Here is a 27,401-nt window from a genome sequence, read left to right as displayed (position 1 = left end):
AAAGCTTTAGCAAAATCTTGGAAGACCACACCTTCAGCATTTCCATTATCAAGGTTTGCTAACCTCCTCATAGAAACCTAGTAAATTTGTCTGGCATGAACGATTTTTCACGAACCCATGCTGGTTAGTACTGAGTAAACTATGAAGGTCTAAATATTCCTGGATACCATCCCTTAAAAATCCTTCAAATATTTTACCCACTATTAATGTCAAGCTCACAGGTCTGTAATTTGCCGGGCCGTCCCTTTTTCCTATTTTGAATATTGGCACTACCTCAGCTATTCTCCAGTCTTTTGGTACCTTACCTGATGATAGTGAGTTATCAAAAATGTACTATAGAGGGGTTGCTAGTTCCACCCTTAATTCCATTTGTACCCTGGTGATTTGTTTGTTTTGATTTTGCTGATTCTCAATATTATCTCCTCAATTGTGAAATCAATATTGAGATCTGGGTTTTTCGTCTCATTTGTGGTACATGTGCGTTACACCCTGCTCTTCCCTAGTAAACACTAATGAGAAGAACCCATTTAGCAGTTCTGCTTCTCCCTTATCCTCCGTAAAACTTTTACCATTGATATTGGTTAATAGGCCTATGTTCTCTTTAATTATTCGCTTACTATTTATGTACTTGAAAAACTTCTTGGGGTTGGTTTTGCTTTCAGTGGCTATGCGATCTTCATTTTCCCTTTTAGCTACTTTGATTACCCTTATACAAGTTTTGTTTGATTCTTTGTACTTGTTGAATGCCTCCTCATTTACGTTATTTTTAAATTAAAATCTCCCATAATTAATACCTGCTTGATTTGGTTTAATAGTAGAGACTCTTCCATATAGTTCACATTCGGCGGTCTATAGCATACCCCTATTAAAATTGTATTATTAGGTTTTATGTTATTATCGGTTATCTCTGCCCACACGGCCTCCGTGTTATCATCCTCTGCACCTGTGATCATTTCTTTCTCAGACGATGTTAAGTTATTTTTTACATAAAGGCACCCCTCCCCTTCTATTTTCCCTGTCTTTTCTGTAGAGTGTATATCCCTCCATGCTTAATGCCCAGTTGTGTGACATATTACACCATGTTTCAGTGATACCAAAAATGTCCTACTCGTCCCTAGTGACCACAGATTCTAGTTCTCCGATTTTTCCTGCTAAACTTCTTGCATTAGTCAGTAAGCATTTTAGTTTATGTTTATTAGTTGTGTCCCTAACATTGTATTTATTTCCTCCCCTAGACTTATTTGTATTCCTTACTAACTTCATTGTACCCATCTCCGCCTCAATAGACCCTCCACAGCCCTCCCCACCACGTCCACCTCCTGACCTAATTACAGTTTCAAAACCTCCTCCTATGTCATTCACGCCTTCCCATACTCTAAGATCGTCTGTACCTAAGATCTGTAATGAGGTAACATAACTGTTATTACATAACATTCCTGAATCACCCTGGGAATTACCCACAATATTACCCTTAATAGTACCCCAGATATTGTCTGTAACTCTTGCCTCCCTCCCTACTCCTCCACCAGATCGATCCTTACCCCCAATCCTGCTATTCTCACTACAGGTCCCATAGTGTCTACCTAGCCCTCCCCCCCCCCCCCCCCGTCGCCTAGTTTAAAATCTCCTCCAACCCTCTAACCATCCTTCCCCCCAGCAACGCAGCCTCCTCCCCATTCAGGTGCAATCCATCACGGCAAAAAAGATGGCGCCTGACCGAGAAGTCCACCCAGTATTCCATGAACACAAGTCCCTCCTTCCTACACCAGTCCTTTAGCCACACATTTACCTCCCTGATCTCCCTCTGCCTCCCTGGGCTAGCGCGTGGCACTGGTAACAATTCCGAGAATATTACCCTAGATGTCCTCGCCTTTAATTTCTTACCTAATTCCCTATACTATTTCTTGAGGACATCCCACCTACCACTAACTTTGTTGTTGGTGCCGATGTGCACCAAGACCGCCAGTTTGCTCTCAGCACCTCCCAAACAAACAGACTGAGGAAGCCGCCGAGTGGAGCTTAAGGCGGAGAAACGCGTTTTTGAGTAAGCCCGTGTCCTGGTCCCGCAGTTACAAGACCGTCAGCGCTGTTGGATTACAAATACCCATCTGGGTGGTTCAGCTGAGTATTACTTCCAACCCAATATTTCCGGAGTGCATTTCTGGTAAAAGTTTGGAGAGACTGACCCTAAATCTCAATCCATACAAAAGCGCATTACCCCACAGGGTTTGAAATCCTTATGCGGGACTGGAATATATATCATAGCCATTGCCTCTAACAGAACTTTGTGGATAAAGAATTTAGCCTCATTTATATCTGATCAACTACTAAAAGCCGCAATTAAGCCATCTAAATATATATATATTTTTTTAGAATTGTGTTATATGTTGTATGTCATATGGAGAGCCGGGCTGCTGGTGGATCGCCAGCGGTGACAGTCTGGCGATTCGCCAGCATGAGGGAGCCCGGCTCCATCTGTACAATATGAAAAACGATATACGATCAAAATTTAAATTACAATGCAATTAAACACTACAGTGTTAATTTCTATTAAAATATAAGAAAGTTGATACTTTTCAGTTCCTGCAGCTGTGTCGCACTCCTGGTGACCTCACTGGTGAATCTGCAGCAGCAACAGCAGGGCTTTTATCCCAGTCCTCTGGCCTCCTCCTATCCCTGAGGTACCGTTTCTATAGTGTAATCCGTCTTGCAGTCTGCTGACACTCCCCTCTGGATCCGTCTGCTTCCTCTGTGATTTCTTCCAGTTGCACGTTGTCCTCAGTGGCTCACTCTCACTTCATGCAGCACACTGTGAACCCAGGGGCGGATTTAAGGGGGGGCGAATGGGGCAGTCTCCCCCCTAGGCCAGTGAAATCACTGCGGGGGGCGAGGGGTATACTTCTCACTGACACTGGCCGCATCTGCACCCGAACCTACTGAGTAATGATTGTAGTGATGATGGGGAGGTGATGACGCCGCCTTTCTCACCCAGTAGCTGATATAGCGGGGCTTTCTCTCCCCACCCTGCCGTCCTATTGGCTGGTGGGCTGTAAATTAGGTGGTTTGCCAAACTGATTGCTCACAGACAGTGTGGGGTGGGCTGTGTCTGCAGCACTGCCTGGCAGGCACATGGTGGGTGTGTGCCCGGTTTCAGGAGGTTTCAGGAGGAAGATCCATTGATAAAGTTGTGGAATACAGCAAAACGCTTCAGGAGTGCTACTCAGACCCTATTGAAGGAGCATTATCCAGATCCCATTTGAATCCTGGCATCTTCATCCGTCACCTTTGATTTGGACCTGTCCGAACCAGCCCTACATAGGATACCACCACCAGCTCCAGAACAGGAGCCACCTGCCCACCTCCAGCGTTATCCACCTGCCAAGTAAATTTGGACATCCACTTGGACCAGCATAAACATCTGCTAAACAAGTCGCTGACAGCGCAGGACGATTCCTCAAAAGTGGACGGTAAAACCAAAACCCCTTCATTTACCATCTTGGGAATGTTGTGAAAAAGGGCCCAATAGGAACGGACAGACCCCACTACAACTCATACCCACCCCCAAACCCCCCCCCCCTATTTACCAGGAATCATGGGATTCAAAGTCTAGTGCACTAGCATCTTTTAATACTAATTTATCTGATTTTATTTCATTATTTATATGCTTCAGTAATTGCATAGCAATATAAATACTGCATATACTTATATTATAGAAACAAGGGGGGGGGGGGGTACCCCAATCTGCAGCAACCCTGTTGGATCCCCTGTTAGACGGGACCCAAAATTTAGAGATGAACAAAGAGAGGGTACAGAGTGTGCTTATGATATACTAATATGCATATCATGTAAAAAATATTTATTTATAACAGGTTTATAATATTTTGTATACAAAAGATAAAAACAAATAAATACAATTCAGTTCGTATCCTGTATGTGGTTCATTTGCAGCATGTGATCAAAACATATGAATCTGGTCCAACGCGTTTCATCAGCTAAGTGACTTCATCAGGGGCGAATAGTAGTTTCAAAATGAATGATACTAGTAAGATGTCAATATGGATATAACCATAAGGGTAGGTAGGAGCATCTCCTTCTTAGGCGTTAGTTAAACAAGAATCCAATATGAAATTCAAAACAGATCGATGATCATCAAAACAGTGAATTCCTTCATACAATCAGGAACAGATTAAACAGCCCAGCAGTAGGTTCTTAAAGGTTCAGATAACCACAAAGGAATTTACAATGGTCCCAGGTAGGTGTGTTAGCTCTGAAGTCCAAGCTGGAATGCTTATATACTTATATTATATTGAATTAAAAAAAAAAAAAACAGATTTGAATGTATTGTGTGTAATAAATTGCATTTTCATTGTGAAACCAGTCCAATTGATAGTGTTTTTCAATTAGCGCTGCTTAAACCTTTTTTTCTCTTTGTACATTCAGGAGGAAGTCGCCTGATGAACTGGAGCAGCCACAGCCTGGAGCTCCCCTGTGTGTGCACTGTCCGGCTGCTGGTGTGTCTGGCTGCACATACAGTGTGTTTGTATGTGTGATATAATATGTATGTATTTTGAGTGAGCTGTGTGTGATGTGAAATGTTTGTGGTGTGCTATGTATATGTGTGCAATGCAGACCCCCATGCAGGGTTTTTTCTTTTACATTTATTATTGTTTTTTTTATTATTATTATTATTATTATTATTATTATTATTATTTGTGGGGGGGGGGGCAGTCTTACAATTTATTTATTTATTTACAGATTCTTATATAGCGCAACAGATTCCGTTGCGCTTTACAATAGTAACAATGGGAGGAGTCAGGAATGGGAAGGGGAGGAGTCATGACTGGAGGGGGAGGGTCTCGTTTAAACAGTAAACCGCCCCCCCCCTAGAAGAGAAGTCTAGATCCGCCACTGTGTGAACCTGCAATGTGCTCAAGGGTCACACTTATTTTAAATGTCTGCAGATATGCCCACGTTGCTCAGCATACCCCTGGCCTTAGAGCAACACAGATTCCCTACAACGCATACACCTTTTAGCCCCTATACGCTGCCCAGTACACACACTCTCATACAATCCCCACAACACCTTCACACAATCCCAGAGCCGGATTTGCCACTAGGACCGTGAGGCACGGGCCTAGGGGCGGCAGCTGCAGGAGAAGGCAGAGAGGCTGAGCCGGGCGGCAGACTGAGTGCCGACCAGGTACACGGGGGGGGTCCAACAGTGTGGTGCCTGGGGGCGGCAATACCCCTAAATCCGGCCCTGCACAATCCCCTTATAACCTTTATCCACTGACCTGCCCACACAATCTCACCCCAGCTCCCTCACACCAGACGCCCGACTATACTTAGCTCAGTGTCTGGTGTTTGGCGCCTGTACTCCCCTCCGCTGGATGCTCGGGGGCGACGTTCACTCTCCCCGGCTCAGGTCAGCCCCACTACGTTCGGCCCGGCGCATGTCACTGTCCGGTTCTGTTTTGCCCCCAGCATACTCGGGTTCCTACTGTACGCTGCTCCCGCACGTGCACCCGGCCCCCTGTCTTCCCCATATTCCATGTTCTCCCTGCACTTCCGGTTTCCAGCTACGCCTCACACCAGGTCCTATGCGTCACCAGTGTAACTCCCAGCATAATTTACTGTAAGCTCAAAGTTTAACTGCAGATACTACTGTACATCTCTTAATGAAATGCAGTGATGGATCGGGATGAGAAATAGGGTGAAATCGGCCCAAATCGGATGTGTTTGACATACGATCCAAAGAGCGGTCCTGTGTGCATCAGATCAGAGTTGGAGGTCGGAAGGCCAGACCAGAAGATGGGTTGGAATCGGACCCATCAGCTTTTTAGCACATGCAGTGTATCACATATTATCAGGTCCGTATGAGTGTACCAGCGGTGCCACCGCAGGCATACACCTATAGTCTGCTGAGCAGGGAAGTGCAGGGCAGAAGAGGCACTCTCCCCACTTTGCATCCTCCGCGGGACAGTCTGTGCTGTGGTAGCGGCAGGCTGGCTTGAACTTTTAAAGCACCCATTAAAGGGAATTGGCGGCTACTGATTGGCTGAGAGAGCCCTCAGCCAATTATACCCCTTTTACACCAGAGCCGCGATCCAGATTATTGCCGCTCCAGTCTGGGCCGGGCCTTGGTGTAAAAGGGCAAAATAAATAAATAACCTGGGTCCAGTTACCCGGTGTCTGACCCGGCAAATGTTCAGGGTCAGACACGGGGCTTCCCCGGAGTCAGGGGCCGTGTAAATGGGTAACCCGGGTCATCCGACCCAGGGACCCATTTCCTCTAATCAGGGAGCCCCAACCTCCGGACCGCAGTGCCCTGAGGTCATTCCGGAGAATGGGCAGGGGCCGCGTACAGCCTCTGCTGCTGTCTGTGGTACTATGCAGACAGCAGCAGAGGTGAATGGATGCCTGTGTGCGGCATCCATTCACCTCATGGACAGAGGCTGGGGGCATATGGAGGCTTGGGGCAGCCCAGCAGCTTACCTGGGTGCTGGGCTTGTCCCCAGCGCGTCGGTCGGCGTTGCGGGAGTATCAGGCGGCGTTGCGGGGGTGACGGTCGGTGGGTTTCCCGGCTCTTGGAGATGATGTCATCTCTGAGCGCCGGCTCAGGGCCCAAATTCACTGGCGTAATGCTGGAGGACGCCGGTGTAACGGGGAACAACTGCCGGGTCGCATCCGGGTACAAAAACCCAGGTGCGACCCAGCAGTTTTGGGGTAAAAGTGGTATTAGCGTTTGAATAGGAGTTATGAAATCTCCTGCCTGCCGCAACCAAAACTCCCATTCAAATCAGTAGGTGGCCACTGATTGACTGAAAGAGCTCTCTCAGCACCGTCCATTCATTTAAACATTCAACTTCCCCAGCAGATTTATTGCATTTAAAAAATGGAACAAATTGCCAAATTGTATGTGAGCCCTCTGGGGAGCTTTTGGGAAGTTAAAGGTAAATCACGTCCTACCTGTTCTTAAGAGAAGTCGGACAACTGTATCGCAACAATGTAATTACATTAGGGCTTCTTTTTGTCCTGGGATTTCCAGGAAATTCCCTTTTTCTAAAATATTATTTCCCTGTATATTAAGTTCCTGTGTAAGACATGGTTTTTGTGTGTTGTTTTTTGTGGCAATAAATAACAGGACCTAATCTGCACATGCAATAGTAGTCATTAATGAACACATCCAGATAACTGGTTGCCAGATTCTGAGTTTTTCAGCTGCAAAGGCTTATATTTTCCTAAAAAGGAAAGATCATCAGAGTATGTATAATGACTCTGGTTCTGTGTAGCGTCAATAAGCTGATTGCTTGTAGCATGTGGTTTATTACAACAGCGGGAGGAGAAATTATGGTTTCGTGTAATCTACAGTTGTGTACTTAGTAAGGTGGCTTCAGTGTAAATGAGTAAGAACAGCTGCACAATAGGATAGTTGAACTTGGTACCAATACAAAATGCAGGGTCATTATGCTGATTCAGAACCTCTTCCCAGCTATCATTATATCGGGATGCGGTCATTAGGTCTACAGCAATTTGGTCGACAAACATTGGGTACACATGGTTATAGGTCGACATGGGTTTAGGTCGACAGATCATTAGGTCGACACAAGCATTAGGTTGACAGTGTCTAGGTCGACAGTCAAAATGTCGACATAGGGTTTTTCACTATTTTTTTGTGCCGTATTGTGCCGACAGGCGGTATTTCATGCCCTACCAGCCACATGGTACGAGATGGTGGGTCATGGTGGGAGAACAAAATAGTGTGCCGAGCGCAGCGAGGCACCGTGCGAGAAGCAACACGAGCGAAGCGAGGGGATGCGGTGCATTGGAAACAGTATACATGCCGACTGTGTCGACATTCGGCCCATGTCGACCTTTTGACTGTCGACATAGGGACTATCAACCTATTGACCTGTCGACCTAGACCCATGTTGACCTTGGCCCATGTCGACCTAGAACCATGTCGACCGTTCCCCGTGTCGACCTAACAGTGTCGACCTCATGCTTGTCGACCAACTTGCTGTAGACCAAACGAACCCAACCCCATTATATCGGGATATTCACTCAAAGAAAAGGTGGTAGTATGCCATATAAATCTTTTACAAAGTATTGAATAAGTTCTATAGCATTTATATAAAAAGTACATAATACAGGCAGCCCATCATCAGAATAACACTGCAATGATTGTCAGCAACTTTACAAAACACTATAACAAAAAAATATCATAATACTGAACCATACGTCTGTTAAAGTTCTTCCAATCTCTCTTCTTGGTCTTTTATTACAATCATATTCAGAGTCTTGAGATTGTGGTGACCGTGATTTCTGCCCACATAAAGCAATGTGCGCCACGCTTTCTTCTGAATGTTCCTGAATTTGGAAACAAAGTTTTCATTGGTCACTAAATAAAGCAAAGGGTTAATAGCGCTGTTCAAGCAGGCCAGTCCCCTGCTAACTTGATAAGATATATACACGTTCTTCAAACTCTGGGTACACATCCCCTGCAGCTGCCAAACCCTGGAAAACAAATTGAGGTTCCGAAATGTATAGTACGGGAAAAAACATACTGCAAACAGTACCAGGATGATAAAAACTAGTTTGATGCTCCTGGATTTCAGGTTTGAATCCACGTTTTTGTTTTTTGCCAGAACGGTAAGGACGCGGGTATAACAAGCCACTATAATGACAAATGGTATGCAGAAGCCAGTGATGGTGATTGTCAATGTGTAGGGTTTGTAGGATCCCAGTTGCTCATTAATCGCAGAGTCGTGGCAATAGTTGCCGTTTGTTACAGCATTTGTAAAGTGGAGGTTTGGTAGAATCTGAATAATGACCAATATCCATATGAAGATGCTGATGTAAAAGGAGGATCGCAGGTTCTGGAAGCGCCCCATCATCTGCATGGGGTGTACAATTCCCAGGTAACGCTGCACGCTGATACACGTGAGGAAGCTGATACTGGCATACATGTTGATGTGGAAAAGTAGGCGAGCGAACCGGCAGAAACCATAGCCAAACTTCCAGACTCCTTCATTGAGGTAGTAGGATACAAAAAACGGCAAGGTGACCACGTAAAGGAGGTCGGCAATGCCAAGGTTGAAGACAAATACGTTCAAAGACGTCCATTTTTTCCAATTGACAAATAGATTCCACAGGCCGAACCCATTGCCCAATACACCAATAATAAAGACTATGATGTAAACTGAAGATAAGTAGCGAAAGGTAAAGTTCTTGTTGACGCTGCATTGTGAGCTGACGTTGAAGTTGCCGGTGGTTATAGCTGACTCAAAGAAATCTTCTTCCATTATTCAGGTGCAGAGAGCATTCAGGAATCAGGCTGAGCCCTCGAATGGCAATGCCTTATTACTTTCATTTGGCTGCAGCGTGCAGAGGAGAATGCAGAATATATCCAGTCACCAGGGTGCTTGTATTAGCTGCAGTGATATGCATGTTGCTGCTAGTACAGGCTGTACAGTGACTGGAGCTCTGTGTCACACTGTAGACCTGTGCAGCTCCCCCCACTGCTGAACTCTGATAGCTAAGAGCACACTCATAATCTGTGTTATACTGTTAAGGGTGTCACCGACCAACAACTGACACTATGCTGTCTGCTGACGCATGAATGAAGCTGTTACACGCTTTGTAAAAAAGAAACAATATAAAATTAAAAAAATATTTATTGTATGTACCAATTAACCATATAAACTGCTTCTACACAGGGTCTAGAGCTCTTTAGAAACTTGCAATTTAGGGGTATTATTTCTTATAACAATTTTTTTTTTTTACTAATGAAGACTAATAAGCAATAAACGAATAGTTTCTACAGATTTTGTGTTGTTTTTACAGGAGTTTACACAAATATTAAAATTGTGTAATGACTTTATCATTCTAAATACTCCCAAAAGCAAATGAAAGTAATCAGTGTTTGTTCAGTTGGCTTCAGATAGTCTCCCTAGCAGCAGCTGCAAGGACATTTGCCAACCTCTACAGACACTACAAATTAGGACACCAAAAAAAGACATACGATAAGATGCCCACACACACTGACATGTATGCTAGGTGCGATTTGAGCTATAAAATGGGTGAAATGTGATACGGTGAGAGAATCAGAAAGTGAGAGATTTGATAACAAATCTCCAGGTTCTTTAAAGCGGCAATCTTAAAAACTCTAACTGGTATTGCAGTGTAAATGCAAACAAAGATTGTGGCTCCACTGCGCTGTTCCCAGGATAAATTCAAAGCAATCCTGTCACGAGAAGGTGATGCTTGCTCCTTATTTCCAAATATAGGAAAATAAGAAATCCTCTCATTAGACCAGACAATTCATTAGGATTCCTTTTAAGGGAGTCCTGCGACACTCAACCGGACTAACTCGGCGAAGTACACATAAAAGTATCTTTTATCGTGTTCCAGACCCCATAAAGATGTACACTCACCAAGGTAATGGTCCCTATATGCGGGCAAAGGTATCTTTATTCTTGGTCTTCCAAAAGGATGACACTCTGCATCCAAGACGTTATCTAAAATTGAATAAATTAAAAAAACAAAATACTTCATGAAAATGGGTACAACACTCCAAGAGCCTCCCCCATCATCCACATCCGGATTATGGAATCTTAGAGGAGAGTCCGTCCAAAGAATGTTACCATGGAGTAAAGTGAAGGTCCCAAAGTCAAAAAAGTCAGATAAAACACCAACGCGTTTCAAACTGGTAATTCCTCCTCAGGGTGAACATGTGCAGAGAGAGTTAGATTTGGGTGTTTTATTATTTCTGTGCCGGGTAAATACTGGCTGCTTTATTTTTACACTGCAATATAGATATCAGTTTTAAGTACAAACCCCACCCAAATCTAACTCTCTCAGAAGATGTTAACTTTAGCCCCACCTGCAGTGCATATGGTTTTGTCCATTAGAGATTGATTGTGCCTTTGTGAGTGAACTAGAATAACCCCCAATGTGTTCTGTGTGATTTTAACTTTATACACATTGTGCTATTTGAACTACATAAGATTTGGACTAGACTATAATGTTATTTATATTGCATGCAATTCCCTACACGGGGGGTACGAATTGAACTAGACACAGTGCATTGTAGTACAAAACAACTGCCTGCACATACTATTTTGCCTCGTGATATGAACTACACCGAAGCGTGCATCGCATTAATAGGCAAAATAAACATGGTGCGATTTGAAGTAGACGCGATGTGATTTGAACTAAAAAGTTCAAATCGCATGCGAGAATCACACCCTGAGCCTTATTCTGATTCACTCCGTTTCCAGAATTTTGGAGAAAATTACTGAATTACAAATTACATTTTCTCCCATCCAGTACCAGATTTTTGTTGTAGTCAACCAACTAGTTGGATGGTTGGATGAAAGTTGGTCACAACAATATAGATAACATTTTTTGGAGAAACTAAAATACCGCTGTGACATTGCATTGTAAAGAAACAAAGACCATTTACATGCTTGAAATGAATGTAGTAATGGTGCTAGTACAGCGGAGAAAGGGGGACAAGCACAAGGCAAGTCGAGCAGCGCTATGAATAATTATACCAGATGGATTGGAAAGGTACAAATAATTTTTACTCACATAAAATACACAATAAAATACACAATATTACATAACAATATAATAGTATAGGGGGGTAATATAAAAGTAAATTGGAATAAAGGTATAAAAAAATGATGAATAACCAAGCCTCAATGGATTTGCGCACAGATTGGTGGAGAATAAAGCACTTTTGGTAATGATTGGGTGTATATTACCACACAATTGACCAGATCCCAGGTAGGTGGAGAGAGTCCTCACGATGTATGCGGAATGGCTGTTTTTGCCGCTGGAGGATATGATAGTCGCTGTAGCTCGCTGGTGGAATATTACCCAAATAGGGAGATGAGCAGGAGTCACCACTAGAGTGCTTTTCAGCAGACCACCGCCTGGGGTAACACTGGTGGAGATGGATGAGAAAGGCTTCCGTGCACAGTAATTGGAGAGCACTTATGTGCTGGAGATGGTAATAACAGAAGTCCTTTGCAAAACTGTGCACGGTGTCCGCCGCTGTAAAGGGAAATGTCAAGTGCAAAGTCCACGATTTGAGGGCAATTTTGTGTAGTATCCAGAGGCTGGTAAAGACACCTTACGCGTTTCACTGCGTCCTGCAGCTTTATCAAAGGTAAAGGCTACCTTTGATAAAGCTGCAGGACGCAGTGAAACGCGTAAGGTGTCTTTACCAGCCTCTGGATACTACACAAAATTGCACTCTAGTGGTGACTCCTGCTCATCTCCCTATTTGGGTAATATTCCACCAGCGAGCTACAGCGACTATCATATCCTCCAGCGGCAAAAACAGCCATTCCGCATACATCGTGAGGACTCTCTCCACCTACCTGGGATCTGGTCAATTGTGTGGTAATATACACCCAATCATTACCAAAAGTGCTTTATTCTCCACCAATCTGTGCGCAAATCCATTGAGGCTTGGTTATTCATCATTTTTTTATACCTTTATTCCAATTTACTTTTATATTACCCCCCTATACTATTATATTGTTATGTAATATTGTGTATTTTATTGTGTATTTTATGTGAGTAAAAATTATTTGTACCTTTCCAATCCATCTGGTATAATTATTCATAGCGCTGCTCGACTTGCCTTGTGCTTGTCCCCCTTTCTTGTCTTTTTTGTGGGGAGTGACTACCCCCACCTTTGAGCAGCAGCTTACCTTGAAGCAACAGCTCGTGTCAAAGCGCCTGTATATTCCCTAGGGAATTACCTTTGTCTCTGCTAGTACAGCGGGCCTATTCAGAAATGTTTCTCCCCCCAGCCCAAAAAAATTCTGACGCCCCCCCTTTCCCCCCATAAAGGGGCGAGGCAATGGAATATTGGTGCGGCTAGCTGAGCTGACAGGCGACTCAGGCAGCAGTGTGCGCTGAGCTAGTCCCACTCCGTGCATATCTAATGAGCAGGGCCCCAGCACAGTCCATATTCATTGAGAGGGTCCCTGCCATGTGCATATGTAATGAGCGGAACTTGCTCATTACATATGTACGGGGTGGGAACCCACTCCTTCAATATGCACTGCGCTGGGTCCCTGCTCATAACATATGTACGGGGTGAGGACCCGCTCATTAAATATGCACTGCACTTGGTCCCCGCTCATTAGATATGCACAGGGACCAGCTCATCGCACACTGCTGGCTGGGTCGCCTGTCAGTTCAGCCAGCGGCGCCCACCACAGACCCCACTGGTGCCGCTTCTCCAAGCCGCCGCAGGGTCTGCCACATATGTAGCTACGCTACTGTGCTAGTAGACATTTCCACAGGTTAGCTGTAGTCCTTTAGTAGATATAGAAGTTCTCCAGGATTGAGGTGTAAGAATCCCCTTCCTAGTGTATTTTCATTTAAGTTATGATTCACACAAAATAAAAATGTAGATGCTTTTTAAGACACTTTCATTTTTATTATTCTAGTTCAGGTCATCTTTGACTACTCTCACAGAAGCTCCCAATTTTTGTGGGCGGTGCTCCGCAGTCCCGGAAGAATAGGTGTCTCTCCCACCTACTTGGTGTTACAATTAGCTGCAGGTATGACTAAATGTCAGGAAGTATGGCATTTAGATCCTCCCCCTCATCATTTACCTGTGGATTGTGGGTGTTTCCCTGTGTTGAGGGTGGCCCAGTGTCTCCTTTCCGGGCCTCCTATCAGAGTTAAGGGGTGTACACACGGTGAGGTTTGGCAGGAGATTTTGACTAGATAGTCAAAATCTCCTAGAAGGTTAGCCAAAATCTCCCTGTTTTTCACCTGCTTAGTCAATATTGTCTAGCATAGATTAACTGTGCAGGCAAGACAATTTTGACTAGATCATAGACTATCATTACTTAGACAAAATTGCTTAGTCAAAATCTCCAGTGCATCTAGCCAAAATCTCTCTCAAAATTGCTTAGTCAAAATTGTCTGTTAGACAAAATCTCCCTGTGTGTACACACCTTTAAGACTAAAAAAGTAGGTAAGTATGGTTCAGGCCTGGCCGACCTTTTGCTCTCCAGCAGTTGCAAAACTACAAGTGTCAACATACCCTCCCACTGTTCAGCTGGTAAAGTATGCTGGGACCAGGACTTAAAGTGGTCATGCAGAGGTGGGGGAACTCATCTCTCTATGCAACCTTATAACCCTCCCCCCCAGTGGCGTAACTATAGTGGGTGCCGGGGGTGCAATTGCTATGGGGCCTGACAGCTGGGGGGGCCCGCAGGCCCAGCAACCTACCACCTGCATCATTTGGATGTTTATATAATTATCTTGTGGCCTACGAGAGAGCACGAGCAGTGCAAGCTCACTGCTAATATCTAGTAGGGGCAGGTGGTCTTCGGACCAATGGCACTGACAGTGGGTAGGGGCCTGCAAGGGGTCCCTGTCACCGAGGCGAAGACCCCATGATGCTCTCATGATGCTGACCACTGGCAGCAGCCTGTGCGAGGGGGCAGGTCCAGCTGACGCTGATGCCAGGCTGCGGCCTGTAAGGGGGGGGGGGATCCGGGTGACTGATGCAGGGCTGTGACCGGTGTGGGGGGTGGGTCTGAGATTGTCTGAGAACTTACAGTTGACTGCAAAGCCTATAGCAATGGCAGTGGCATGGAAGACAGAGACTGAGCATCAGACGTGACAGACAGGGAATATCGTACAGCTGCAGCGGCGTTGGGTGACTGTTGGACTACTGTGTCCTGAGCACAAACAGAGCTGATGGAAGCATGCTCAGGAGCGCAGTGACAGCCTTGTCAGCAACTTGGAAGGTAACTATACCTGCTTTATACATGGATCGTGACACGTGGGATCGAATAGCAAGGCAATCGCACCCATAGGTGAATCTAGAAAAAGGTTAATGGGTGGTCACAGATCCAAACACTGAAGCAAGATGCACCTTTACGCGGCGAAGCAGTGCACCGAAAAGGTGGCGTGGCCTCATGAAAGGAGGTGTGTCATGCCAAAAAGAGCATGGTATTACACATTAGACCACACACCGTAATGCCCATTACACATGACGCCACACTCCGGTGATGCGCAATACATATTATGCCATTGTTATGCCACTTGGCAGTATGAATGCACCTGGGAGTGTACAAACAAGATACCGTGGAGAGGACCACGGACGGAGACACAGGGGCAGTGCTAGTCAGACTCACGGAGACATAGGAACAGTGCAAACATCAGTATTGAACAAGTACTAACACTAAAACAGACTGGGAGCATACACACAATACACAGAGAGGATACTGGGGGAACTCACAGGCACAGGTAGGGGCTGGGAGCAGGAGAGCCCAACGGATAGCGCGTCTCCCAGTATCAGAGAATAAGTATCTCTCCAGTAACAGGAGAGATACCTATAGTGGAGCTTGGTGTAATGCTTCGTCACGTCAATGTACTTGTTGCAACCTCAGTCCCAACAGGTTACTACAGAGGGAGGCCTATAGATCCCTATGTCAGAGATGAAGAAGACCATAGGAAAATATCCTAAACCCGTACCCCTCGCTTGCAGTACACGGGTTCAGCTAGCTGCCACCAAGCTGACCCCCGTCGGCTCTGCACTGAGAGAAAGGGTAAGATATCAGGACCTGAGCTCACCTGCAGCACCCAGGTTCAGCTAGCTGCCACCAAGCTGACACCAGCGAGTGCTGCACAGTGAGAGAGGTACAGTAACACAGGAAATGAGGGAGTGTAACAGCAACCTAGCTGGATCCATAAGGTGGTACAGGGACCCAGCAGTCACAGTCACAACTCCTGATTACGGCTAGGTCTGGACCAAGGCGCAAAGACGCAAACTCCAAGACCTACTGTATATTACTGTAATCAACATACAATACAATTGCTGGAAACTAACTAGGCACAGGACAAGGCTGACTGGCTATCTGACTAGGATTCTGCAGCAGCTGCCTAGCCTGAGAGGAAGGTTTATAAAGCAGGTGCTGCCACGCCCCACTCAGACATCACAGACTGTGAGCACAAAACCAGTGCTGGATTCCCTGCTGCGAACAGACTGCCTGTCACCACTGCAACAGCAAAAACCCGAACCAGAGTGTCAGCTGCGCTCAGGTTACTTTGCTAACAGCCATATAAGTGCCACAATGCTCATTGCTACAAGATTCATTCTCAATGCTAGGGGCTTCATGCTTGATGCCACATGCTCATTGCTAGGGGATTCATTCTCAATGCCAGGGGCTTCATGCTTTGATGCCAGGGGTTTCATGTTTGATGCCAAGGGGATTTCATGCTCGTTGCCACAGGGGATTACATGTTTGTTGATACAGGGGATAACATGCTCTGCCAAGGGGGTTTCATGCTTGTTGCTATGGAGGATTACAGGTTCACGGTGACAGTTGCCAGCTCAGCAGAAACGCAGCACCGGCACTGTGTTCACTACTGATGCCTGCCATATGCACTTGACTGGCACTGCTAGTGGGTGGGTGACTAGTTGGGGACTCTGGAGGCTGGAGCTTTAAAGCAGGGGACTTTCCTATGGCTGCTGAGGTGCGGGAATAGAAGCGATGGGGAGAGAGCACCAAGATAGCCATCATCAGTCAGGAGGAAGGAGAGGGGCCTTTGCATGGGCTAACCCCTGCAGGAGTGAAGCACAAGAGCAGGCAGCGGGTGCTGGCGGCCGCGGGCTCCCCCATAGTGCTGGCACAGCAGGTGGGGTCCTCTGAGGCCGTGGGAGTGATGTGGCGATGAAACGCCGCTGAGAGCCTCCGCGGAGCTCAGCGGCCGGCCAGGTGGAGAAATCGAGGCCCCGGCTCGGTTAACAAGGTAGGCCGTAACCTGATAAATGGTCCCCCGGCTCTGCGGCAAGCGTCGGAGGGGCTGCTGGGTAGCCAATCAGGAGAGGCATTGGTAATATTGGTGGCCACTACTGATTGGCTGTCGGACCATGAGCTCCTATTGGCTCGCGGTCCAGCGGGGACATTTAAGATATAGACGGAGCTGCTGCTTTACTTTACTTAGACAATGACTATACAGCAGGCCAGTGCACAGCTTTTGCTGCCCGGCTGTCATTTCTTAAATTGTGTGTGAAGCAGTGGCCGGCGGTCTAATGGGTGGTCCGGTGCACCCCCGGACCACCCCTTAGATTCGCCTATGATTGCACCGTGTGTACACCCCTTAAGAATTTCTCCAGAGCTTCCCAGAGTCTTCCCAGAGTAGGATTTAAGAAAATCCACACTTAAGTCCACAAGATATATTAAATTGACTGAGGTAATAATTAAGTCGCCTGTGCTCAGTGGTGGGCTGGAGCAGAGTGGCAGATGCTCCTTGTTGCGGCCCTAACTGTCTAAAAGTATACCGGCCCGGGGGCATCCGTCACCCAGGCCCAGCCTCTGCATCCCATGTTCAAACATTTTAATTCTCTGAAATTAAATAAATGAATCAATAAATGGCATTAATTTAAATGAACACATCTCTATACACCAGTGACGTGCGGTGGTGGCTGTGAACGGAGAGGCACTGTCACAGCCACCACCGCACCGCACCCCCCCCCCCTCCTGACTGACGCCGACACCCGCTGCCCCCTCCTCCAGCGGCAGCCAGCACCCGTCCCCTGCCGCAAACCTCCATCCCCACCCGCTGTACCCCAGTGACGTGCGGTGGTGGCTGTGAACAGAGAGGCACTGTCACAGCCACCACCGCACCGCACCCCCCCCCCCCTCCTGACTGACGCCGACACCCGCTGCCCCCCTCCTCCAGCGGCAGCCAGCACCCATCCCCTGCCGCAAACCTCCGTCCCCGCCCGCTGTACCCCTCCCCTCTCCGTCCCCGAAAAAAAATGATACTCACTGGGTAGGGGCAGGGGAGAGGGGAGCAGCAGCCACACAGGGACTCGGGAGCCGGCAGTGGCATGGGTCACAGCTTAGGGAGCAAACGCAGCACTTTCGGCTTACATGACAGGGGCTGCTGTGATTGGACAGCAGCTGGATCTGCTGTCCAATTACAGCAGCCCCTGTCAATTAGGCACTTCTAGAAGTGCCGCTTTTAGTGTTATTTTTAATGTTTTTTTAGACCAAAGCTTAGCCCTGCCCCAAGCCCCGCCCCCCGCTTCATCCCCTTGCAGTTCTGTTTGGGAGGCACGCTTATCGTGCCTCCCAAACTAGGTTAAATAATTCAAACTAGTAAAATAATATAAAGAAAATACTTATGACACAGAATATGTGTCATAGGTATATTCTTTGTATTATTTTAAAACAAATTGACAGGGGAAGCACTGCCTCCCCTGCCTACCCTGACTGCACGTCCCTGCTATACACACATGTACTGTATATAAGCTGCATATAGTTATATATTTCATATCTATCTCTATATACAGTATGTGGAAAATTGGAATGTACACCACCTAGTACAAGAAACTTGGAATCCACCCAGGACTATAATTTACAATACTGAAAGTTATGAGACAAAGTTTCCGTGTCTGTACTCAATTAATCATTGGTTGGTTCTAGTAATAAAGTATAAGATTGTCACTTCCCAGCATTAAAATATTATGATAAGGAAACCTCCCAGATCAGTGCAAATATAATCATCACATGATATTATCGCTACACTTTAGACATGGGGGGTTGCTCTGAAAGTGTGCTAGCTGTAAAAGTGTAGAAAAGAAAGTAAACCAGTGGTTTAGTCATCTCAGAGTTTATTACACTTCATATTAAGTAACCAACCTGCTGTGTTCTGCTTCCTGTGATCTTACAGCAGAGACAGGCCTAGTATAGTGCTGCTTCCTGTTATTGACGTGCAAACTAATCTTACACTTTACAGTCCTGTCCTTTTCACCTCATGTCTGTAGTTTCTCTTGGCCAAGTTGATTGCTATAACATTTTTATGACAAAAATGCTTTGCATACGTTGGGCATAAGAGTGATTTAGTGTTATGTATGGCTTGTTCTGGCCACGTAAGGCAGAAGATTATTTCCAAAGTAATCTGTTGGAAAAAAAAATCACCAGTCTCCCAATTTAAAAAAAGAGGAAAGGGCAAAGGTACACATTTCCCATGTGCAGGGGATAGCATAATAGCATGACAGAACTGCATTTAATTGAAAGTAGCGGTCATCTTTCTGTCCCAGAATGGTCACATCAGTCAGTTACTGCTTGCCTCCTTTCTTGTGATCGCACCTCTTTGTAGCATATGTCTCTGTCAACTATATTCCAGCTATGTAAAAAATGTATACTTTATACAGGGCCGACGAGAGGGGGGGCTGCGGGTGCTAATTACCCGGGCCCAGGCTTGCTGGAGGGAGCCAGCGGGGGGGCTAATCTGACCACCCCCACTTCCCCCTCCATCCCTCCCTGGCAGCGGCAGCACACCTACAGCCTGTGAGAGCTACAGGGTGAGAGCTCATGCTGATCCTGCTGTCAGCACATGCTGTAGGTGTGTGCTGCTGCTGCTGAGGGGGGGGGGGGGGGGGCAATAACACTCCCCCTTCGACTTTAGAGTATTTTTTCACCCCCCCTAAACATTTTGGGGGCACGGCCTAACCGTGGGAGGCGTGGCCATCCCCACTATTAGGACACATCCCCAAAATTTTACTGGGGCCCCTGCATACCTCTTGGCGGCCCTGAGTTTATGTACTCTACCACAAACTAGCAATGATCATGGATTGCATAATGCTGTAGCAGCTTCTGCCTCTACATCGGGGATGATCAGATTTTTGGACTTGGGGATCTACTCAACAGTATTGCTTAGGAAAAAGGAACTTAATTAATTAATTAATACCTTAGTCAGTTTGATTATACCATCTGTACACAAGCAGATACATCCCTAAAACCTGGACTATTGGGATGCCTTGAGGACCATGTTTTCATACCAATGATCTACTCTGAAGGCTGAAAATATTTTGTAATCTACTAATCAGGGACATTTGAGCATGTCAGAAATACAGCTGAAAAAGTCAACATAATCTTGCTGCAAGAATCAGACATACACACACGCACGCACGCACATCCATGTCAAACCAAGCAAACTATCTTCTTCTTCTTCCTGTATGGCCAATGTGGTACAATACACTCGCCCACAAGTCACAAGTGCATTCTTTTTTTGTGTTCTATGTATATACAGTATGATAAGTTTATCTTTTTGTGGTATTGAGTATTTCAGTACTTATTTTGTTTCTTTATGATGTGTTGGCTTTAAGACTTTGAACAATTTTCTTCTTGTAGCATCCACAGGTTTAGTTCCTTAAGCTGATCATCATATGCTACATCTAGGGCACATACTAACAACTGGGCCCCCAAGGGTAACCACTGGTCACTACAGTATGTCATTAAATATCCCAGCTCTTTTATTAATGAAGTTAGTGGCTTCACTTGTTCTGATGCAATGGGTACTTAGGGTTTATCTCAGGATTTCATTCTCAATACCAGTTATAATTATTGGTGTCAATACAATTACCCAAGAAGTATGTGAGTCTCTATTGCAGTGCCATGTTAACACAAGCAAATGAAGCAAAATTCACCCACCTCACTTCCCAATCTCAACCTGGACTCGCAAATTTATGTTTGGAGCCCTATGGGAGTGCGGAAAGAAAAATCTGACTGTCCTGTTGGGACCTTAAGGGTGGCATAAAGCCGCACCTACTTGTGCCTCCATGAACTCACAAGTGCTTGGTTTGACCCCAACGTGTTGCATACCTCCCAACTGTCCCGCTTATCGCGGGAACGTCCTGGTTTTTTGGGACATTCCCGCATCCCTCCCGAGGCCAGCAGTGCCCCGCAGTGGGGGGGGGGGGCAGTTGGGAGTCCCCGTCCCCCCTGTCACACAATAGATGTACATGCGCACAGCGTCCATTCCTGCAGCCAGATGGGCTAGGGGCATAGCCATCAGCTCACAGAGCTGCTGGGCATGCCCCCACAGCAGCGAACATGTGGGCGTGGCCTCACAGCAGCGCCGCAGGTATAGGCCACTCCCCTTTCCCACTAGGTCACACCCCCAAATTTTCATTGGCCGACATAGGCGTGCACACTGTCCCTCTGTTGTGACATTGAAAAGTTGAGAGTTATGGTGCTGGGAAATCTATGCAGTTTATGGCCCTATATAAGTGTGAACTCTATGATGCTTTTCGATAGACTTGTATTTCCCATGCTGAAGAAGAGACAGTTTCTATCACGTCCTCTCCTTTGACTGTGCCACACTGTTTATTTGCAACCATTAACAAAGCCTTGGGGCATAATAAAGACTTTAAAAGGGGCAGAATTTCATGTGAAATGAACATTAGTTTTTTATTTATTTTTATTTTCAGATTTAGAGCAATGTACAGCTAAAAAGTTAACAAGGAAAATTTAAAATCTTTAAAAAAAGTTACATTTCTGTTGCAGAGCATTACAGCTCCTTAGCACAAATGTGTATTTTAGAAATATTTTAAGAATCCTGAGAAATATTTTTAGAAAGTTTTGTTTTAGAGCCAGGCTTGTCTTCACGGTCTGATTTTCTCTAAATTTAGCTAGTTGGCCATGGAAAAATATTTATTCACAGGAAGGCATCCGCATTTTTGACTACAGAAATATTTATTATGAGGTAAGGCTCTGTTTAAAATCCACAGACCTACAGATCTAAAAGAGTATATGAGTTTCTGGCTGGCTCACAATTAACCCTACATATATAAAACCCCTCCTACAGGGTAATATTCATGTGATATTTTCTAAATCTTAGAATTATTTTGATACAAAGCACATTTTATTTTAACAAAACATATTACAAAGAATAAAGTATTACTTTATAATGTGAATTATTAGTTCGGGTGTGGTATGGGACTCCGACAGTCGGGATACCGATAGTCATTATCCCGACATCGGGATCCCGACTACCCGGAGTCAGACAGCATGGTGAGCGCAAAAAAGCCCCTTGCGGGCTCGCTGTGCTTGCCACACTATTCTATTCTCCCTCTATGGGGGACCCCCACGAGGGAAAATAGCTAGTGGCCGTCGGGCACCCGGCTGTCGGCATTTTGAAAGTCGGGATACCGACGTCAGGTAAACCACTGTCGGGAACCCGTCCGGCACCCATTAGTTCTACAGGATTAGGACATACAGGAGACCTTTCTAGAAGCAGCAGTGTAGCGAGGGCGGAGCCGGTGGAGCACAAGCTCCAGGCGCCAATTGATCACGGGTTGCCAGAGCTGTGCACTGCCAGCCCACCTGCCTCACTTGCTACCTGCTCTACCATTGTGCGCGGCTGTCTGCCGCTATTTTTAATTCAAGTCTCCTGCTTGACTGCAATGCTTGCCAATAAGCGCTTGCAGTCCAGCAGCCAATCAGAAGCATTGATGGCTGCTGGACTGTGAGTGCCTATTGGTTAGCGCCGCAGTCCAGCGGGAGACTCCGAGGCTGGACAGACAATTTGACTGCCCTGACAGAGGAGGAACAGAGAAGACTGGGGAACCTCCCCTGCTGGAGCCGAGGACGCGGCCCTGCTGCAGCTGGCGCCGAGGCCATGACCCTGCTCCCACAAGAGCTGAGGATGGAACCATGCTGCCGCCGGTGCTGAGACCCTGCTCCTGTCAGGGATATGCATCTGACTGGGGTGAGCCCAGCTACAGTATGTACACAATGTACAGTCTATGCATGGGAGCAGTGTGTGTGTATATGGGGTCACAGTGTGTATGTATTCAGGGCTGCCACTAGGAATTTTGGGGCCCGGGACTGATTTCCAGTCTGGGCCCCTCCTCATCTCCCCCCCCCCCTTCACTTACTGCCCGACTCCTGCTCCCTCACCCCAGCAGGTCCCGAAGCACAGGCTTCTTCAATGCAGGATGCCTGCGGCCAATTAAAATGAAGCACCGGCTGGTGTGCCAATTAGAGCTTGTGTACCGGCAGCTGCTCTGATTGGTTCAAAAGTCGATGCAGCATTTTAATTGTCCCCCAGCATGCTGCATTGAAGAAACCTATGCTTTGTTCAGTGCACCGAGCGCAGCGCAGGCAGTCGGGGGGAAGCTGCCAGACCCTTCCAGAGGCTGGGGTCCGGGACAGCTGTACCCACAGCACCCCCCTATTGGCGGCCCTGTGTGTATTGGGGCAAAGTGTGTGTATACAGTGTGTATGGGGAGGGGAGAGGGGAGGGGATGGGGGGGGCTGAAACATGCCCATGCTCCGGGCACCGTGGCACCTAGCTACATCATTGTCTAGAAGACATAGGACTTAGACATAGATTTTTTAAGGCTGGTGAAGTGTATAGTGTCCGGGGATATTGCACCAGCCAATCAGCCCCTAACTGTCCAGCTACAGGCTGGGTTTAAGAGTTGATTGGCTGCAGCTTTATCACCGGCCACTTTATCACTTCTCCAGGCTTAATAAATCTGTCCATGTGTTCTTATTTATACTAGCTGTAATGCTCAGCGTTGCCTTTTTGTTTTTCCACCAACACCAACCACTCCTATGTAGGGTACACACCAGAACGATCATGATCGTGAGCAGATGATCTTACGATGGTCGCATGATCTGTGTGGGGAACACGATCTGCTCACAATCTGCTCACAATCTTCTGTACCCAGCAGAATAGATCTTTGACAAATCCTGACTGCAGCAGGTAGGATCTCCAAAATGACCATATGACCAGCGGGGACACACACCGGATCGGAATTGGACTGAAATCATGCCCAATTTGCTGAGAGTTGGTCGAGATTATATCAAATTGGGGGAATTGAGGCCACATTGTTCTGATGTGTACCCAGCATTGGTTAATCTCATTTTACCGCCCATCTCGCTCTCTCTCTCTCTCTCACCTTACACTTTCTTCCTACCTCTCCCACTCCTCTCTCCCCACCATTTTTCCCAAAATCTAATAGTCAGCTATTTGCAGGCATCCGTGTAATTCAGTCAGACACTAGATTAAATGTGATATTTAGACATTAGAGATTGATGTGGCCTAGTGACTATTGTGGGGGGTATTCAATCTTGGGCCACGGCTGTCGAGCTGGCCTTACAGATGTGACCCTGTCCCGTTCTCGGTCTGCTCGACCGAGAAATCGCAGGCGGAATTCAATGCCCCGCCTGCAGTGGGATGAGAAGGGGGCGCTGCCTTGAAAAGTGACCTGGAATCGTCGAGCTGCAGCCGGCAGCTTGTCACTTCCTGGCCGTTCTCGGCAGAACAAGCCCGACTGCTTGTGAAGTCAGGCTCGTACTGCCGAGATCCCCTGTTCAATGCTGTCTGGGAAGACAGCATTAAATAGGGCCCCGCAGCCATCTCCGAGGGTGATTGAATACCCCTCAAATGTTTCTCACTGAGAAATTTATATGTGATGTGGGACAGGATTTGTTTCTGTTTGTCCACACATTCTATGACTGGAAGCAACAAAGCACTGGTTTTGGCTTTTGCATTGAACATAAATAATTTGATTTAGTCCCAGACCTCCAATCCAAGGCACCCCTGCATGTGCTCCAAGGCACCCCTGGGTAAAGTGGCACACAGTTTAGAATTTAGGCATGGGTAATTAGTCACCCACCCAGCATTATTGGATGCAGCCGCCAGTGTATTTTAAGGGATTTTATGCCAGGTCACACCCGAGTTGGAGACAGATATAAAATCCCAGGTACAACCCAGCTATGCGGTATAAAAGGGGTATAATGAACGATAAAAACTGGATCATCTGCTTCTGTTTTTACCAGATGGTTTACCATATACTGTATGCTGGCCAGATGGGTGACAATGATGTTCATCTGATGCTGCGCCTTTGTAAGCAAGCAGTGGATCTGAGAACCAGCAGTGGGCGTCTCTGTACTCAGAACTGCTGTGTATTTGTGGCAATGGTCTTATTAGCATCCATCGCTGACTCAGGCAGGACTTTAGTCTTCAATTGTGGATGTTTTTGGAATTTTGGGGGGGAATTTTTCGCCAATGCATTTTTTTTTCAACTGTATCAGTGAAAAATTACAAAACAAAACAGTGGAAAAGGGCTGCAATTTGACAAAAAACCCTGATTGGTGAGTAATTCAGTAATCCAGTGTTTTTTTGGCCGGGTGCGGGGCCCATAGGCTAAGCAGCGAATATACATAGCCTAGCGATGAAAGTCTGAATTAAGCCCAATGTTCCCTGGTATTCTGACTAATCGCTTCATGTACTAGTCCCTAGTAATAGAATAGGCCAGTAGGTGTTCCATGCAATTTTGACAGGGAGCCGGACGACTGCCTGACAGGGAGGATCCCGACAGTCATTATCCCGACATCGCAATCCAGACTGCCGGTGCTCTGACAGGGGGGATCCTGATTGGCAGGGTCTATTCTCCCTTGTGGCGGTCCACGACCCACATACAGGGGCGTAGCACGAGCACTGGGCGCCGAAAGATCATAGGGCGCCGGAGCCTTGCACCGCAAACTCTGCTCGCCTGCTCCACTGCCCGCCCCACTCCCCGCTGTGCCCGGCTGAGTGTCCGCCACTATTTTCAATTTAAGTCTCCCGCTGGACCGCTAGCCAATAGGCGCTTGTGATCCAGCAGCCAATCAGAAGCAGCATTGGTGGCTGCTGGACTGCGAGCACCTATTGGCTAGCGGTCCAGAGGGAGACTTGAGAATTGAAAATAGGGGCGGACATTCAGCCGGGCACAGCGGGCGCGCTGGGCGGGCAGGGGAGCGGGCTGCAGTCCCCCTTGGCAACAAGCTATTTAGTCCCCCTTGGCAACTAACTATTTATGCCCCCTTGGCAACAAGCTATTTAGTCCCCCTTGGCAACAAGCAATTTTAGTCCCCCTTGGCAACGAGCAATTTCAGTCCCCCTTGGAAATGAGCAATTTCAGTCCCCCTTGGCATCGAGCATAAAACCTATTGGCATCAAGAATGAAGCCCCTTTCTTCGAGCATGAAGTTCCTAGCAATGAGCATGTAGGTAAGTGGCACTTATGTGTGAAATGTGTAATGGGCATTACGGTTTGTTATATAGTTTGTAATGGGCATTACGGTTTGTTATATAGTATGTACTGGGCATCACGTGTGGCCTTATGTGTAATGGGATACGGTCATTAGGTCTACAGTAACTAGGTTGAAAAGCATTGGGTCGACACCACTAGGTTGACATGCAGCAAGGTCGACATGGGTTAAGGTCGACATAGGTCAATGTCGACATGGATCTAGGTCGACATGGGTCTAGGTTGACATGATATTAGGTCGATACTAGCGTTAGGTCAACATGGGCTAGGTCGAAAGTCAAAAGGTCGACATGGGGTTTTCACTGTTTTGTGAGCCGACATGTGCCGACAGGTGGTATTTCATGCCTACCATCCACTAGGGCATGGTGGGAGAATAAAATAGTGTGCCGAGTGTATCGAGGCACCATGCCCGAAGCATTTTGAGCGAAGCGAGCGATGTGAGGGGATGCGTTGCACTTCAAACTGTGTCCATGTCGACTGTGTCGACATTCGGGTAAAAAAACAGTGACCTTTTGACCGTCCACCTAGCCCATGTCGACCTAACGCTAGTGTCAACCTAATGTCATGTCGACCTAGACCCATGTCGACCTTGATGCATGTGGACCTTGACCCATGTGGACCTTAACCCATGTCTACCTTGCTGCATGTCAACCTAGAGGTGTCGACCCAATGCTTGTTGACCTAGTTATGGTTGACTAAATGATCCCAACCCTGTGTAATTGGCATTACGGCATGTGGCTTTATGTATAATGGGTATTACAAAGTTTGTTAAAATGTGCAATGGGCATTACAGTGTGTGGTATAATGTTAAGACACGCCCACTTTTCACTGCACAAGAGCCCCACCTACTACTAATCAGGGGGGACTTGCTCCGGGCACCGTGGCACCTAGCTACACCAATGCCCCCATAGAGGGAGAATAGAACCTGGGGCTACTTTGTGCTCACCCCCCCTGTCGGAGCACCGGCAGTCGGGATTCTGACATTGGGACACCGACCGTCGGGATCCCCCCCTGGTGGTCCACCAGGGGGGGATCCCGACGGTCGGTGTCCCAATGTCATACCACACCCATTTTATCTGGCCTGTAAGGGTGCGTTTTAATGATATTCTGACTCATGTTTTTACATTTTATCTCCACTCCCAGCCACATTAAATACAGAAGTGCACAGAATTCCAATTCCCTGACATATTTCACATTATAAACTTAGCACTGGAAAAAGAAATGTTCTACACTGTGCTTCCAACTCATCCATTACATTAGATGTTTCTAGTTTCTCAACAGGAATATAATGCAATGTTTGCTTGACATTCCAGTTAATGTTCCCTCGCTCATGGCTTCAGAGTACTTTTATCTACCTCCAGGTTCTCTGTTTCCTAGGGAGCTAGGGGCAGAGCATACTCCAGAACATGGATAATTAGCTGCGGCCGAAAACTCGTTTTTTTCTTTGTCTGGACATTTGTTTTCTCATATTTAGTAGTATGTGCATTGGCGTCTCATATGGAAAGAGCTGCAAGAGA

At 46.6% G+C, this 27,401-nt stretch overlaps 1 protein-coding gene across 1 annotated transcript; it reads right to left on the bottom strand.

Moving 5' to 3' along the window:
* Positions 1 to 3,823: 3,823 nt before the first annotated feature.
* LOC146007784 (P2Y purinoceptor 1-like) lies at positions 3,824 to 9,518 on the bottom strand. Its single transcript, XM_083146395.1, has one exon. It carries the CDS (start codon positions 9,303 to 9,305, stop codon positions 8,247 to 8,249), a length of 1,059 nt encoding a protein of 352 aa, XP_083002521.1. The 5' UTR covers positions 9,306 to 9,518; the 3' UTR covers positions 3,824 to 8,246.
* Positions 9,519 to 27,401: the final 17,883 nt, after the last annotated feature.

This window comes from Crinia signifera, chromosome 6 (genome assembly GCF_055691185.1).
Source record: "Crinia signifera chromosome 6, ASM5569118v1, whole genome shotgun sequence".
Classification (NCBI taxonomy): domain Eukaryota; kingdom Metazoa; phylum Chordata; class Amphibia; order Anura; family Myobatrachidae; genus Crinia; species Crinia signifera.
Note: the sequence above shows the minus strand (reverse complement) of the source record. Positions and strands in the feature narration are given on the sequence as shown.

Excerpts from the sequence above, each read along its gene's own strand:
- LOC146007784 (XM_083146395.1), bottom strand. The coding sequence starts at position 9,305 with ATGGAAGAAGATTTCTTTGAGTCAGCTATAACCACCGGCAACTTCAAC.